Raw genomic sequence first — 17,924 nt, forward strand, 5'->3', positions numbered from 1 at the left:
AGGTTTTTTGTTAAGGAGAATCTAATTAAGTAAGTTTTTTAAAGGGGTGAAGCAGATGATGGCAGTCAAAATATTTATTAAACACTCTTTGTAAAATAATAAGTTAATTCATACTGAGTACTGCGTTATGATGTTTATAATGAGAGGCAAGTATATTATCTAATGAGAAATAAAATGGAAGTTGATGAGTATCACTGCCCATTCTTGGGACTGGGGCAGCTGAGTGCTGGTGGAGAAAGGCATACCTGTAGATGCATTGTTACCCTTGTTAATTCATAGTCACCAGCATCTACTTCGGCAAGCTTACATGTTTCTCAGGTCATCTCATCGTGCTCCCATTCTGTTTAATAATTGCTTCAGACTCTTCTACTCTTGCTGGAAACCTTTGCCTCCCCTTCTCTGTTCTCCCTCACTCCTCACTGTGTAAGGGACAGTCCTCAGAAAGGAACGCCTCGCTGCGTGTCACCAGCCACCTCGCCCAGCCTCCATGTGTGCCCGTCCCCTTTCCCCCGCCCCTTGTCAGCAGGGGCAGCAGCTCCTGCCTGGGGCCAGCCACCTCGGGCCCTGCCCCTCTCCTCCCCCCCGCACAGGACTTCGGCCTGCTCAGCCGCTGGCCCCTGTGTCCTCTGCTCGCCTCCTCCCCGTCAGCACCTGATCATCCCCAGCTCTCTCCCATCCGAAGCAAAACCTTTCCCTGGCCCTTGTCTTCCTCGCCCCACATTTCTGCTACTATTACTTCACCCTTTAAGAAGTCTTCAGCTGCTCCAGTTGGGCTACTTCCCAACTCAGGAAACTGTTCCTGTGGAGTCACAGTGGTCATTACTGAGGAGCCCGGCAGACACTCAGTCGCTTGTCTCTCTCTGGCCCTCACTCACATTGACACAGCCCTGGCTTCTCCGCGCTCTTTGTAGCATTCTCCTCTGCCTTCCCGGACAGGATGGCCCTCATCCCGGCCCACCCCCTTCCTTCACTGCCTCCTTTTCGGATTCTCTTCTCCCCCTCGGCCACGTAACGTGGGTGGTCTGTGCCCTGTCTTTCACCTTAAACACTTCCTGGTGACCTCACCTGCTCTTACCAATGACTGCAGCTACCATCTCGATGTCGGTCACTTTACGTCTTTATTTCTGATCTAGACTTCACTCCTGAGCCCCACGCCTTTATTTCTAATCATTTACTATCAATACCGCTTTGGAAGTCCCTACAGCACAAACCTACAGATGCATCCTATAAACCGATGTCACCATTTTCTCCTCCACCACAGCTCATCTGCTTTTATCTGTATCAATACAAATGGCCCTGAATTTATCCATTTGCTCAGGTCGTACACCTGGCACCTGGGGAGTTCATCCTTGACTCCTCTCTCCCTCACCCCCGACCTTGAATCCAATGGTAAATAGTATGGATTCTGAATATCCTGCATATGTGTCTGTTCTCTCTACTTCACCCCCTTGGTACAATCATCTCTAGCTTATCTTACTGTAAAGATTATTCCAGCTGGACTTCCAGCGTCCAGTTTCATTCACCAGTCCACCTCTGTTCTCTTCTCTGCAGCCAAGCGAATGTTCAGTAGAGCAGTCTGATCCAGCCCTTCCCCTGCTTTCAGCCAGTTTCTGGCTTTCTCTTGTACTTAAAAAAAATTGAGACTTCTTACAAAGGATTCAGTGATTTCTGTGATCTGGCCCCTACCCAGGCATCCTTCCTCCTCTTCATTCATTCTGGTCTTCCTGGAATTTTTTTTTTTTCATTTTTCAGACTATATACCACGTTCCCTTTCACATTTCTCACATTGACCGTGCTCAGCCTGGAATAAGCTTTTCCTCCGTCTTTGCTTTGGTAACTACTATATATCCTTCAGGTCTTAAGTATCACTGCCAGAGGCTTTCCCTAATTCTTTAGAACGACCTTCCTTCCTTCCTTCCTTCTTCCGTCCCTTTCTCCTAGTTTCTAAATTAATGTTATTAGTTTTATGTAGTCTTTCTGAGATGTTTTATACATATGCAAGCAAATACAAATGTATATCCTTCACCTAACCTTTGTACACAAATGGTAGCATACCGTGCACACTGTTTCACATCTTGTTTTTTTATTTTAACATGTTTTACATATGTTTTAAAATATATATTATGGAGCTCTTTCTGTATCATTATATAGGGAGCTTTTTCATTCTTTTTGTTTTGTTTTTAACAGTCACACAGTATTCCATTGTTTTAGATATTCCAAGTCATTGCAGTAGTTCCCTATTAATGGACATTTAGCTTATTTCCAATCTTTTTTACTACTGCAAATAATGCTGTAATAAGTAACCCTATGTATAAATCATCCACACACATGCAGTTTATATGTGGTATGAATTCCTGGATGTGAAATTGCTGGGTCAAAGAGTAATGTGGTTTGTCATTTTGATAGCTGTTGCCAAATTGCTCTCCATATAGTTTTACCAGTTTAGCCTCCCACTAACAGAGTTTGGAGAAGCAGTCAGTGTGATCACCTTTGGATCAGTCTGAACTGAAAAACCTGGTATTGGACAGAGTATAGTTACATTTTGCTTATTCTTTCTTTCCATGAATTTAAGTAGCTTCATAGTTTAAGAACCATTAGTATTTTCTGAGAACTTTCTGCCTATTTTTCTACCGGATTATTTTCAATAGTATTTCTTGAATTTTGATTCTGAGACCACCTTTGTTGAGTGGTCTTAATGATCTGTGCTAGCCACTGGTGATAAAGACACAGGCTTTGCCTTCCTAGAGCTTACCGTGACACAGAAAATAAGTAAAACAAATCAAATGAATAGAAATTGCAAGTACTATTAACTGTTAAAAAGAAAATAAGACAAGATAATGTAATAGAGAATAGTGATTTGTTGGGTGGGATGTATTAATTCAGATAGGCCGAACTGATAACAGGTAGACCCCCCCAAAATATGGTAGCTTAAAGAATGTGCAGTTTCTTTTTTATGTAGTAGTCCAGAGTGGGTATTCAGGTTAGTGGTGTGGCTCTCTTCCACATCCTGGGTTCCTACCATCTTATGACTGCCCCATCCCCAAGAGCCTAGTTGTCTGCTGCATCTGGCAGGCAGAAGGACTTGGGATGTATTTTGTGGGCCAGATCTGGCTGTAACATAGGAACCTTCATTCATATTCCATTGACTGAAACAGTCGTATGGCCGTGTCTGTACAGGGGAGGCCGGGGAGTAAGCGGGGTGCAGCCTTTGCTCAGGAAGAAGAGTATGTTTTTTGAGGACAGTTCGGAACCTCTGCCACAGAAATTGGGGGAGCATTAGCCAGAGTGGTGAGGGAAGACTCTGGAACTGAAATGATGAGAAAGAAGCATCCAAGCAGAAATTAGAAATCAGAGCATTCTAGGCAGAAGGGAACAGTAAGTACAAACACCCTGAGGCTTTTGAAAGATGTTGACTAGGTAGAGGAATAGAAGGAAGATCCTGTGTAGTAGGAACTTAGGCAGCAAGAGGAAGGATGGCTAGAGGAGAAGGTTGGAGAAATGAGCATTGGCCAGATTGTTTATGGATTTTGGATTATTTTGTTTATCCATTCATCCATCAATGGACACTTAGGTTGTTTCCGTATTTTGGCTATTGCAAATAATGCTGAAGTGAATGAACATGGGGGTACATATATCTTTTCAGGATAGTGTTGTTGTTTTCTTCATATAAATACCCAGAAGTGGAACTGCAGGATCATATGGTAGTTCTGTTTTTAATTTTTTGAAGAACCTCCTCCATACTGTTTTCCATAGTGGCTGCACTAATTTATATTCTCACCAAGCAGTGCATGAGGGTTCCCTTTTTTCCACATCCTCACCAACACTTGCTATTTGTTGTCTTTTTGATAATAGCCATTCTCACGGGTGTGAAGTGATATCTCGTTGTGGTTTTGATTTGAATTTCCCTGATGGTTCATGATGTTGAGCTGCTTTTCCTGTACCTATTGGCCATCTGTATGTCTTCTTTGGAAACAAGTCTAGCCAGATCTTCTGCCCATTTTTCAATCAGATTGTTTGGATTTTTGCTGTTGAGTTTTATCCGTTCTTTATATATTTTGGATATTAGCCTGTTACCAGATAATATGATTGACAAATATTTTCTCCCATTCAGTAAGTTGCCTTTTCATTTTGTTGATGGTTTCCTTTACTGGGCAGTAGCTTTTTAGTATGATGTCGTCCCATTTATTTATTTTTGCTTTTGTTGCTTTTGCTGTGGTGTCAGCTTCAAAAAATCATCACCAAGACCTATGTCAAGGAGCTTATTACTGCCTGTGCTTTCTTCTAGGAGTTTTATGGTTTCAGGTCTTACATTCAAGTCTTTAATCCATTTTGAGTTAATTTTTGTTTGATGTAAGATAGTGTGGTTGAGTTTCATTCTTTGGTATGTGGCTATCTAGTTTTCCCAACACCATTTATTGAAGAGACTGTCCTTTCTCCATTGTATATTCTTGGTTCCTTTGTCATAAATTAATTGACCATATACGCGTAGATTTATTTCTGGGCTCTCTCTTTCGTTCCATTGATCTATGTGCCTGTTTTTATGTCAGTACTATACTGTTTTAATTGCTATAGCTTTGTAGTATAGTTAGATATCAGGGAGCATGATGCCTCCATCTTTGTTCTTCTGTCTCAAGATTGCTTTGGCTATTTGGGTTTCTTTGTGGATTACAAATTTTAGGATTATTCTATTTTTTTTTTTTTTGAAAAATGACATTGGAATTTTGTGGGGGATTGCATTGAATCTGTAGATTGCTTTGGGTAGTTTGGACATTTTAACAACATTGATTCTTACACTCTTCCAGTCTGTGAGCATGGACTGTCTTTCCATTTATTTGTGTCTTCTTCTTCCAGACCTTCTTCTTCTATAGGTCTTTTACCTCCTTGGTTAAAGTTATTTCTTGATATTTTATTCTTTTTGATACAGTTGTATATGGGACTGTTTTCTTTTTCTGTTTCATTATTAGTGTATAGAAATGCAGTCGATTTTTGTGTATTGATTTTATATCCTGCAACCTTATTGAATTCATTTATTAGTTCTGACAGTTTTTCTAACGGAGTCTTTAGGGTTTTCCATATATAATGTTACATCATCTGCAGGTAGTGACCATTTTACTTCTTTATTTCCAATGTGGATGACTTTTCTTTTTCTTGCCTAATTTGGATTTGTGTTTTAAAAAGACTGTTCTTGCTACTCTTTGGAGAATGGTTTGGAAAAAGGCAAAGATGGAAGATGGGAGTTGATTTAGGAGGCTGTTGTATTAGTCTAGGCAAGAGATGATAGTGACCTAGGATAGAGTAGTCGTGGTGGAGATGGAGAAAAGAGGCCAGATTTGGGTTCTATTTTGGAGGTAGCTTTAGTAGTACTTGCTGATTGTTTGGATGGAGGAATGGTTGAGCAGCTAGATGGGTACTAGTGGTTCTATTAAAACAGGAAAGATTGGAGAGAGGAGGAGCTTTAGGGGGGAAGTAAAGAATGCCTTTTGACCTGTCAGAAATATTTACTATCTGGCCCTTTCCAGAAGAAGTTTGCTGACCCCTGGCATAAACAGTGCTCCCAAGGAAAGAAAGTGGCGAGTAAAATATATGAGCATGGGTGTAACTTGCTAAAAATTGAAGCTTTGATAATAAAATATTTTTCACTCTTGAACACATTTGGAAGTTTGTGTTATAGAACTGTCTGCAGTTCTAATAAATGGTTTTAAAATCTGTTCTTACAGGTGCGTCAGCAATTTCCTGCTCCCATTGGTTGGTCAGGCACTGAAGCTCCTACACAAGTCACTGTTGAAACTCATCCCGTTCAAGAAACAACCTTTCATGTAGCCCCTCAACAGAATGCATTGCATCATCACCATGGAAACAGTTCCCATCACCATCACCACCACCACCATCACCACCACCACCATGGACAACAAGCCTTGGGCAACCGGACCAGGCCAAGGGTCTACAATTCTCCAACAAATAGCTCCTCTACCCAGGATTCTATGGAGGTTGGCCATAGTCACCACTCCATGACATCCCTGTCTTCCTCAACTACTTCTTCCTCTACATCTTCCTCCTCTACTGGTAATCAAGGCAATCAGGCCTACCAGAATCGCCCAGTGGCTGCTAATACCTTGGACTTTGGACAGAATGGAGCTATGGACGTTAATTTAACCGTCTACTCCAATCCCCGCCAAGAGACTGGCATAGCTGGACATCCAACATACCAATTTTCTGCTAATACAGGTCCTGCACATTACATGACTGAAGGACATCTGACAATGAGGCAAGGGGCTGATAGAGAAGAGTCCCCCATGACAGGAGTTTGTGTGCAACAGAGTCCTGTAGCTAGCTCGTGACTAAATTGAAACTTGAGTTTGTTTCTTGTGTGTTTTTATAGAAGTGGTGTTTTTTTCCAAAAAAACAAAGTGCAAAGCTGCTTGAATCAGAAGGAGATTAACACACTGAACCGCTACAAGAGGGCAAAGCTGACTTTTTTTTTTTTTTTAACTTGAAAAGATTGCAAAGGGACAATGAAGTTTTTAAAAGAGCCATGTCCAAACCCATCTTCGCGGATAGCTCAGAGGTGTCCTCTTTCTGCCTCCCCCATTTTAACTCGCCACATCCCAGTCATAGTGGGGTTTTTGTCTTTCTGTTCCACAGAAGTTGTTGTTCAGATGTTGGTCTTAATCATTTGCCAACTAATTTTAAAATAAAAGGCACTGCACATAATTTGCATAAAGGGCCCCATGAGGGTGTTTTTCCTTCATTTTTTGTCTTTCCTTTTTTCCTTCCCGTTTTTGTTTTGTTTTCATTTTGTTTAGGGTGGGGGGTGGGAAATTTGGGTTTTTAAGTCCTCTAAACACACTTGGGCACGGAAATGCAGTACTGTAAGGAAGAGGGACCTCCAGCTCACACAAACATCACCTTCAGCTGTATGGAAGGGACGGTTGTATTGGAGTTTGTAAGGCGCAGTAAGCATGCTAAGTGGCGGGATCAGAACTCTCCTGTCTGAACCTACTGAGGAGCAAAGCAGCAATTGCCTGGGATCCTGTGGGTCTCCCGTTGTCGAGGCCACAGTGAGATAGTAACGGAACGTGACTGGTCTCCTAACCAAGGTGCACTGAGAAGCAATCAACGGGTCAGTTGTGGCCAGTCCTGGGGAGGTCTGAGTGGTGGTCTTTGGGATAACCTTTGGCCTTATGGATTTGGACTCGAAATTAGAAGAGCCTACCATTTCAGATGCAATCACTTTTGGACATGCTTTTGCAGACAGTCCTTAATGCTGAAAACACAGAGAATGGGTAATTCAAGAGGCCTTTCTTTTCAAATAGACTTTTGTGACCCACTAATTGTAAGGTATTGCAAGGTCACTTTGCGTGTGTCATAAAGTTGACTTCCTTATTGGTTGAAGGTCACAGAAGTAGTGGTTTGCTTTGATGGAAATAGCTACAGCTGTGTCCCTTCATGCTTTTTACTTTTTCTTTTGCTTTTTCTCGGCACGTGGTATCTCCACCATTTCTTCTGCACAAAGATGTCTTCTGTTCATCCTGAACATTTTTAAAAAAATGCAGAATTTTATGTGACTGCTTTTTTGCCTCACAATTATGCTGTGAATTTTACAAAAATTTATTTTCTTTTTTGATAATTTATTGTACCAAAGCTGTTTTTATAGCACATAGATGTCTGTAACCAATAATGTAGCAGTTCTGCACTTTGACACAAGGTGTAACTAGACCATTTTTAAATGTCAGTTGAAAATTATGGCTGTACTATTGCTTAAACAAAACTGGAACTGTTGTTGAATCCATAGCCAATACATTTACAGCAATCTGTGTACTGAACATAATAGATTGACATCTAACTCAAGATTACAACAGCTGTTACATCCTAAATGTGTTCAGGCTTCTGAAGGTAAAGGGACACTGGATCCAGAAGCTGTGGAACCAGCAGTTGATTCTTGTATTCCTGATTAACCTACTTGTAAACTTGAAAGCAAGACCTTGGTTGCACCAACAGGTCCAAAATATGATCACGAGTAAAGCAAAACTTCCATGCATGACCTGAAAGGAACAGGCTGGTGTGTAACAGGTGCCTAGTTTTGAGATTATGCTGCCTTAATGTAACACGGTCTGGCAGTTGCTAAATTTGTGTTCCCATTTTAAATTGACCAATTTTACGGTGTTAAGCTTTTGAGCGGTTGAGTTGGGAGAATGAAGATTAAGGAATTTACCTGTCCGGGATCAAAGAAGCCTAGAAAAGAAGCAGTAATCTACCTCTGCCGATAACCCTGTTCAGAACAACTCAGCAGAAACACCACATTACTTTTTATTGGTCAATTCCATGTGGCTGACTAGGTCAATTTTTTCTGAACAAAAGCAGGTTTTTATATGTAAACAGTGACAAAAGAAAAAAGGCTTAAAACTATGTGAATGTGAATGGAAACTTGGGAATATCCGTTTTTATAAACCACAAAAATTTTTTTTGTTGTTAATCAGGAAATCCATATTTATTTTGTAATTAAATGTCAAGCCTGTGGATGGATTTTTGAACTCGGTAGTTCATAAAGTTTACAGTGAATAAAAGAACATCTTCTTGAGTCTAGCAATATCAAAAGGAATTCAGTAGTTACTGCTGTTTAGGAATATAAGGTGAAGATACATGGGTCAGGTCATTTTTTTCTGTGCTGGTTGCCACATCTTAGCAAGCACCAAAAAACGAAAGCAGTTTTTAAGCCGCTCTTTACATAAAGGAAGTCATGAAATCCAATGCTTCTGCATCGTGTGTTACGTTACAGTCCAGTTTTGTGTGCTTTACTACACGGTTTGGTTACAGGACTTCTGTGCATTGTAAACATAAACAGCATGGAAAAGGTTAAATACCTGTGTGCAGATTGTAAGATCTGGTCCGGACTTGCTGTGTATATTGTAACGTTAAATGAAAAAGAACCCCCCTTTGTATTATAGTCATGCGGTCTTATGTATGATAAACAGTTGAATAATTTGTCCTCAGACTCTTTACTATGCTTTTTTAAAATTAATTTAAGAAAAATGTAAACATAGTCGAAATCTTCCTATGCAGTTAACCTGGTCCAGGTAATGGTCTGGTAGGTATACTGACTATAAGTTTAGTCAAATGTGTGGAAAGGAGAACAGTAGTTACATCAACGTAGGCTTCAGAAATCTTGGAAAGTAAACATTGGAGGTTTAACAGACCATTTTGATTTTTTTAAATTGTTTCTTTACTTGATACTCACAGTTTCTCTTTGATTCAAAGTGCTCATAGTCTGTCATGTTTAGGATGGATGTGAGAGTTAGATGATTTTCTCTAGGATTTGACCTGCTTGGAAGCAAGAGGAAATACAAATAGTATCGTTCCTCTTTCCCCAGATCCTTGAGGGGGCCTATCAGGGACTTTATACAAGGAAGTCTAGAATTCCTGCCACAGTGCATTAATCCTAACCTAAAGTCTCCTCTTTTTTATAAGTTAGCCTGCGTAAGTATACATTAAGGTGGCTTTCAGAAAGCAAAAAACTTACTGCAAATTTAAATGTGATTTTGTAAAGTTCAGATTGTCTACATAAAGTGCACTTACCACATGTATGAAAGAAACTTCCTTTAGTGTTTTTCTTAGGGTAATGAGCATTTGATAAGTAAGTGGCACATTTTGTATATCAGACTCCAAAAAACGTAGGCTTATTTTTATTTAATGAATATTAGAACTATTGATACATGTGAAGAATCATTAAGGCTACAATAATTATATAAGGCCCACAAGATGACTGCTCTGTTTACTGCTGTATCGTCTTTCCCAGCTCCTGTGTTGTTGAACTTATTGTTATAATAAGTCTTATAATAAGGCAATACAATGATGAGATAGTAAATGCTAAATTTCTTCTAGATTAGTTCTCCAGTTTCCTTTTGGCCTGCCTTTGTTAGCTCTAAGAATACAAGTTCAGTACTCATTTTTATATCCATTTTTGTAGTGGTGACCAAAGCTAACAGATCAGATGGTTCCTTCCAGATACAGAACTTGGTCTTAGTGCCATATATGGAAAAAAAAGGTTGAAATCTTAAGATTAGGGTTAGGAGAAAAACCGATCGGTATACTGAGTCTATTCAGATTTCTTAGAATCCTTGGGATGGCTCGACATTGGGAAGCCTTTGGTGTCAGGAAGTGCAGAGTAGAAGGTCTCATTTTCTTAACCATGGATCTCCTTCCCTAGACTTGTTTCCTAGGGTGAAAACGTACATCAAGTAATTTTTAGTACAAAGAACAAGAAAACCCTAAGAACACAGCTTATTCTTCACCATCCCTCATAATGCATAGCAGTAACCTGTCTCCCCGTCCCCTGAGAACCGTCTTGTGGGTATCACCTGGGCTTTCGCACTAGTAGTCATTCCTACATATCCCTGTGTTTAAAGCACTTGTTATTTTTTTGTGGAAGACTCATTTAGGACGGTAAGTGGTCTTGTTGGTTTGTGCGTTTTTCTTTCTCTTTGGCATTATGTACAGCCAAGGTCCCTGGTTTCAGCTGCTCACAGGAAAACATGATAAAAGAGCTAAGGTGTTCTTGCATCATAACTTTTGGGGATAACATTCACCTTAACACAGAGGCAGCCCGAGGTATTTGTCATCAGTTTTTTCCAGTTTCTTAACTGAGATCTTCAAAGACGAAAGTATTTTTCCAACTAAAACACAATGATTTAAATGTGTACCAGATAACTAGGTAGAGCCCCATAGGTTTCAATATCAGCTTCTTTACATGAAAACACAAGGTTTTTGTTTTGTTTTTTAAATAATTTCACACCTTGAGGGTATGACCTTTTATTAAAGAGAGCGGTGGGAAAGACTAAGTTTCAGTCTTGGCATGTCATGAATTCCCTGCCACCTGCAGCAGGACTTGGGGACGCTGCTTCAGAGCAGCGAGGAGGGAAGATGAACCTTCAGTTCGCTTTCTTGTGCCTTAACTGGATGTCATTGTCCAGTCACAACTGGGTTCTGAAGGAACAGAGGTACTGCGGTAGGAATCTTGTTGGCTGGTATAAATGCAGTTTAAATGTGCGGCAGGAAAAATGGGTGACAAAGCTCTTGGTGAAGGATGGAGGAGGTGGGCCGTGAGTGAGCGCACACCTGTTCCCGGTGAAGGTGGGGCCCTTGGGTGATGCTGGCTCGGGCGTGGTCAACTGTGTGCTCTCAGCTCTAGAAAGATACTTGAGGATTTTTCAGGTTGCAACATGTAGAAAGGCCATGTAGGAATTATATACATTCGTCTGTTTTAAAGACCACAGTTTATTTAAAATACTTCTGTAAATTTTTATTTTATTCTTATAAATTTTACTCCCAATATTTACTCATTAATCACTATAATTGCCTCAGGAGGTCTTTAGCTGAAGCTGCAGCCAAAGGGGAGGATTCAGAGCCAAAGGTAAAATAGAGGGGTAGGCCCTGGGTGTGTGGCAGTTCTTCCTCAGGCAGGGCCAGTGACACCAGCTGAGCAGCTGCGCCCAGGGCTGGGGCCCAGCGAGGTCTGTCAAGAAGGAACAGCTTTGCCAGGAGAGTGTTGAGTTGGTTAAAATAGAGCCCAGGATGGTGAGTTGGTGAGTCACCCTTGACTCACTGTTGCATAGGAATGCAATAGCAGGCTGGGTGAGGATGGGGCTTGTCAGCTCCCTGGACACTAAGATGACTTCTGATGGTGTCAAAGGATTATTTATGTTTTTAAAGATCTAAAGCACAATGCAGTGAAATAGTGACCCTAAGGAGAAAGTCTTTTCATCTACATCGCAGGCAAGCCCCAGTCTGTTGAAGAGGTGACATGATACAGGGGATCCTGAGCTGGGTGAAGTAGTTGACTTCAGTCACTGCTCCATTAATTGCCCAGCAAATCCGTAAGCAAGATCTAGGGGAAAGAAACGGTGTGTTTGGTGAGCGCTGGGTGATCTTAACCGAACTGTTAAATCAGTGCTCATCAATTTAAAACGAGTTTCCAACCCTGCCACACATCTGACGCACCCGTAGAACTTTATAAAGTCACAGCTGTGCTGATCATGCTCCAGAATTTTTGATTCAGAGAGTTGGGAGTGGGGCCTGGGTCTCTGCTTTTTAAGTGGCTTTACAGGTGACCGTGCCCTTGCATAGGATGACTCGGAGGGCCCAGAGGTAGGCTTGGCTAACCGGACAGGAGTCTGAACTGAAGAACGTTTTAAAATAGTTTCATTATTGAAGTGTATATAATTAAATATATATCAATGGGTAATTAAAATTCACAACTTAGCCTGCATTATAAAATATTATAAACAAACCTCCAAGAAAGGCAGAAAATGGCAGATGTAAGTGTGTAAACCTTTCACAGTTTGTTTCTTGTCATCTTCCCTTTTGGAAGGGGTTGGTGTGACATCCTATCAGTAGCTCTCAGATGTCCCATGAGAACTGGCATGTGTTAAGTTTATTTCCCAGAGATGGGGCTGGGCCATGCTGCTTCACACCTCAGTCTCGCGTGGTCTTTGTTGGCCCAGTGGCGGATTCTCCAGAGCATGAGCCACCTGATCTGAGGGTGCAGACATTCAGGAGGGCTCCACAGTGCAGTGGCCACTGGGATTAACTCTAGGATCGGGTTCAAATCCTTGCTATCCTTGCTCTTATCCTGGGCAAGTTGTTTTACTTCTCTAAGCCTCACTTTCCTTTTTTTTTTTTTGGTAAAATGGGAATAACTGTAGTATCCACTCTGGGATTTTACGCAGGCTTCACTGAGATAATGTACATAAGAATCTTAGCACAATGTAGGGAGTGCTCAATAAGTATAGTTTGTAACTAGAGAGCTTGAGTCCACAGTATGAATGGATCTACTTCTATATAAATTTAACAAGCATCCTGTGGGAAACTGAGTAGTGTTCTCTATGAATGATTAAATAGGATTATTTTCCAGTTTACTTTTATTTCTGGAGTCTGTAACTGGATGTTATTGCTTTACTACTTGATTTTGCTACTGCACAGTACCTACATCTATTTTAGAATTTTGAGGTTGTGTGTTTTGTAGTTTGCTTTGATAATAATGTGTGATATTTAAATGTTTTTAAAGGATTTTTCTCTGTAACTTAAAGGAAGCTGTTTGGAGGCCTAACTATGGAAAGGGCCCATTTTTTAACAAGCACTGTCATTCAACCTGGCCGTCATGTGTCCGGTGGCCTCTCGCCACGTCCCTTTTCCCACTTGAAGGCATATCTTACATGTTTAGCCTTCAGAGATTTGACTTAGGGAGAAAGGAGGATAAGTAAAAAATCAAGTTCCCAAGTTCATAAACAGCGATATAATTGGGGAAGCTTTCAGAACTTAGTTATAACCCACATGTTAAAAGCTTTAAGGAGCTAGCTGCTGCTTGTGTTTTTTTGTTTTTATTCTTTATTTTGTTCATATGTTAGAGGACTCTGTACCTCCACCAGCCTGCGGGCCCGTAATTTGACCCCCTTTTCTCTTCATTCCTAAGGCATCCTCATTTCCTCAGAGCAAGCATAAGGACAGAAATGTCTGAGGACAGAAAGTCTGTTCCTTCGAGTTAGAACATACGGATGTGGTAGACATTACCACACAGGAGCACGTGCCTAACGTGGCCTGTGGCTGCAGCTGGATGGAGCTCACGATGGATCTAATAACGGATTTAAATGTTTCCCTGAAGTAGATACAATGCTTTGGGGAGACAAGAGTTCCCCATGATCCTAAATTTCACATACAATAGACAGCCTTCTTGTTGTAAACCAAACTGGGCTGCTTTTGTGCCTCTTAATAGCTCTCCGTCTTTCCCTGACCTGCTGGCACATCTCCGCCCTCCGGACATGCCTTTGGCGTGAGGGCCTGGGCAGCAGGAGCCCTGGCGCTGACTGCACACCTCGGATCAGGGTAGGATGGGGTGAATCTAAGACTGCTGTCAGACCTGAGAGATGCTCTGCCGCTTGCAGGGGGCTCACACGGCCTTCATCACCACCACTCTGACTCAGTACGACTGTCGCCCAGGTCCTGCCCCCGGCGTGGGGAGGTGGGCGCTGCTGAGACCGTGGACACTTTTCTGAAGGTGCCTCCTGCCCACGTGTAAGGGCAATGACTTCACATCTGTACTGGTCCAGGAGGGGTCAAGTTAGGACTTGCCCCGTGAGGCTTCCCCCGTAGTCACCAGCTGCGGTCCTTCTCCGCAGCTCGGCTTGCTCTGTGGGTGAGGGCCCTGCCTGGCTTTCACGAGGAGCGGGGCGCTAGCGGTGACTCCCCTCACTGGTCGGATAAAACCGGAGTGAACTTGAAACATCTCCCCTGCTGCCTGCAGAAGACACTGCGAATCAAGGAAAGCAATCAGTACTAACCCTGGAAGTAGAATTTATAAACGGAAAGTCCTACTCTGAAGTAAAATGTCTTACTAGCTGGAGGGAGGGGGTATGTCTTGAGGCAGGTGACATGAGGACTACACGGGAGAAATGTATCATGACCACCTGTCCTGTGCAAGGCACTTGGCTACGTCCTAGGGGTGAGGCCAAGTCCATCACTGTCCCTGGGGGTGGGGCTCAACTCCAGCTGAGCTGAGTGTTATTAGGGTCAGGGTGTGAACAGGGACCCGCTTCTGGTCCAGGGGCTGGAGGGGGTTTCCCTGAGGAATTGAGGGTTAGGCTGCTAATCTAATGGGTGAATGGGAGTTAGCCAGGAGGTGGTGGGAATGTTCTAGAATCTCAAAGAAAGAGTCTGTTCAGAGCCTGACGAAATGAGGAAGTGAGAGGCCTTACAGGTATCTGTTCATGAGCGGATGGAGTCCGGAGCCGCTTAGGAAGGAGAGCTGGCAGGCCTGGGGTGTGGCTCGGACAGAGGGAGGGGCGGCGGGGGGCCGGAGTGGAGGCGTTGGCCTGCGCAGCTTGGTGGCGGCCGTGCTGTTACTGGTATCGGGAGCGTTTGAGGTAGAGCAGGTCTCCTACACCATCTCCCTGCAGTTCAGGACTTTGAGTGCTAAGGGCTCACAGGACATTTAAGTGGGCATGTCAAGTAGATAATTTGATATAAAAGGACAGGTCGAAGGGGTGAAGGTGAGGCCTGGGGTGGTAGATTTTGGTCCTTCTGTGAGCAGGTGATGGTGACTGAGATGACGTAAAGGGAGGTGGGAGGAGAGCCCGGGCACTTTCACCAGGGAAACCTGTATACTCGGAACAGTAAGAGCCCACGCCTGCCTGGAGCCTTCGGCTGATTTAGGACTAGCGAGGGCAGAGAGCTCGTCTAGGCCCTCGCCACCTGGCGTAGTCTGGGGATTGCAGCGTCAGCACCGCCCATTCTGCCTGTTAGAAATGCAGATGCTCAGGCCCGGCCCAGACCTGCGCAGAACCTGCATATGAACAACGGCTGTGGGCAATTCATACGCACGTGCAAGGGCGAGAATCACTGGCTGGCACCTCGCTGGGTGAGGTGAAAACCTAAGAGAAGCCTTGGAGAAAACCTAAGAGTTGAAGCAACTTGTTCAAGATGCCACACCTGACCAGTGACGGCCTCCAACTTCCAGGCCAGGCTCTGGCCACCACGATGACCTCGACTTTGGGGATCACATACCACAACCTGCAGCCGGAAGATCCCTCCAGCTGCTGGGACCACCCGAAGCGAAGTTACCGGTGAGACCAATATCAATTCATGTAGACTCTTGGCTTATGGGCTGAGTAAGCTTAGTTATTCCGGAAGGACTGCATTATTCCCATGAACCACGATAGACATGGCTTTCCTGAACCTGGAAATGTTGAACAGGTTTATCTCTGATTGTCTTTTCATTTAACTGTGTAACTAAAATAGCTCCTGGGAGACTCTGAAGCGTGAAGACGGAGATCCTGCTGCTTCCCCTTGCTCCTCCTCTAAATGCTGCTCCAAGCCCCCGTTCCTTTCTCCCGAGGTCATTTTTGTTCCTTCTGGTTTCCAGGGTCCAGCATTCTTATTCCGGCTTCACCTCTTCCCCGGCGGTGTTTCAGGCTGGTGTCTGGGGTGTCATGTGACAAAGTCGGGAGCCCTTCACCGAGACTGTTTCTCCCACGTGGCAGCCATAGGCCCCTCTTGTCTTTCCCAGCTGTCCGCCGAGTCCAGACAGATTGTGCAAATCCAGACTGTAATTCAGGCCCCCAGCCCATGCCTCTGGATTCAGTGAGGCTCTTGAAGACTCTCTGAACAAAGGTAAAAATAGAGTTGTAAATGGAAGACAAAACAAGGAGATTCATTCTGTGTTAGTGATTATCAGGGGAGCCTTCCCTTTTTTCTTCTCTCTGAAGCATTTCAGCTTGCTCGCTCCTTGCTGCTGTTACTTGCATTTGCCCACATGTGGCTGGCAGCAAGCCCTCAACACATCTTTCCAGGGCGGTGGGCCCCGCAGGAACAGGAGACTCTGGAAAAGCGGCGATGACTTTGGCCTCTGCTTCCTGTCTGTCGCCAAAGATTAGGTGTTGGCAAATTACAGCCACCCTCCTGCTTTGGTATGGCCCGCCCAGCTAAGAATGGTTTTTATATTTTAAATGGTTGAAAAACATCAAATGAATAACATTTCACGTTGTGAAAATTATATGAAATTTAAAATTTCAGTACCCATAAATGAAGTCTTATTGGAACACTGCCACTTTTTAAAATTTGCGTATTGCCTGCGGTTGCTTTTTGCTACACTGGCAGTGTTGAGGAGTTGCCACAGAGAGCATGCGTGGCACACTCATTTTGCCCTGCTGTTTGGTGCCCTACACGTGGCAGTGACAGTTATAAATCAACAGCATTTTCAGTGCTGCATATTTTACCATGCCACGCATTTATTTTTTATTACCAGTGTGGTCATTATGTCAAAACAAGAGAAGAGGAAAGTGGATTTCAAATATCACAGCTTTTAAGACATGATGGAGTGTGGGTTATTCTGTTCCTGAATTAAGTGGCAACACACAATGACATGGTAGCTGTCACATTACAAAGAATACAATATATGTTGGCATTACCAATACATGTTGGCATTACCAGTCTAAACGTCCAACAAATGACTTCTAACTCACAAGAAAGCAATGGTCAGGAAAATTAGAAAGTTTAAAATTGAACATCTAATCACAGAATTCCTTCACAGAAATAAAAATTGAAAAGGAGGCTGCAACCAAAGTCAGTTTCTGATTGGCTCATTTATTAGGCAAGCAAGGAAAGCCACTTACCTATGGTGGGTTAATTCAATCGTGTGTGATGCAGCAGCTGAAGAAACACCACCAGAGAAAGTAAGCCTTTTTAGAACTACCAGCCTTTCAATGATAACAGTTGCTCCAAGATTTTGCAGACAACAGGAGTAACATCAATAGTCAATTAAAAAACAAAGCAAATGATTTTGAGTGTTTTTCTGTGACTCTTGTAACAAGAGTGATGTATGTTAGCTTACTAGAGGAGCCTGTGCTAAGTTGGAAATTAGCCTTTGTCCATAGCCTGTGGTGTAACAACTACAGGCAAAAATATTTTCAAAGTTGAGAAACTGAGTACAACCTGAAGTGGAATCTGCTAAGATGTGCTACAACTGATGGTGGAAAAAATATGTGAAGAGTAGAAAAAGGATTAACAGGACAAACTTACAATGCTTGCGATAATATAAGGTGTTAAAGTGTAGGGTTATTTGTTGTATTATTTAAATCAAAGGGTATGTTGTGGAAAATATTTGAATCATGTGTTATTGAACCAATATTGTCAACAGTGAACTTCAGTTGCTGTTGTGGACTTACCTGGCAACAGTTCCATGAATTCTTGTCAGAAATAGTAGCTGAAAGTCCTGACCTGGTCTATAACACAGCAGTTCAATGGTTTAGTAGTCGTAAAGTTCATTTCAATTTTTGACCTCAGGACCAAGACTGAAACTTTTCTGAATAAGAAGAACTGCCCTCAACCACTATTGTCAAACACTGAATAGCTTTGGAAATTAGCTTTTGCTGCAGATT

General features: G+C 42.7%; 1 protein-coding gene across 16 annotated transcripts in view; it reads left to right on the forward strand.

The window, feature by feature from the left end:
- DYRK1A (dual specificity tyrosine phosphorylation regulated kinase 1A) overlaps positions 1-8,992 on the forward strand; it is a 148,896-nt gene extending 139,904 nt beyond the window's left edge. For all 16 annotated transcript variants that reach the window (XM_036851132.1, XM_036851137.1, XM_036851144.1 and 13 more), the window contains one exon: positions 5,718-8,992. In XM_036851132.1, the coding sequence (XP_036707027.1) occupies positions 5,718-6,338 (621 nt within the window). In that variant the 3' untranslated portion in view covers positions 6,339-8,992. The remainder of the gene's footprint in view (positions 1-5,717) is intronic.
- Positions 8,993-17,924: the final 8,932 nt, after the last annotated feature.

Source organism: Balaenoptera musculus, chromosome 4 (genome assembly GCF_009873245.2).
Source record: "Balaenoptera musculus isolate JJ_BM4_2016_0621 chromosome 4, mBalMus1.pri.v3, whole genome shotgun sequence".
In the NCBI taxonomy this organism is placed as follows: domain Eukaryota; kingdom Metazoa; phylum Chordata; class Mammalia; order Artiodactyla; family Balaenopteridae; genus Balaenoptera; species Balaenoptera musculus.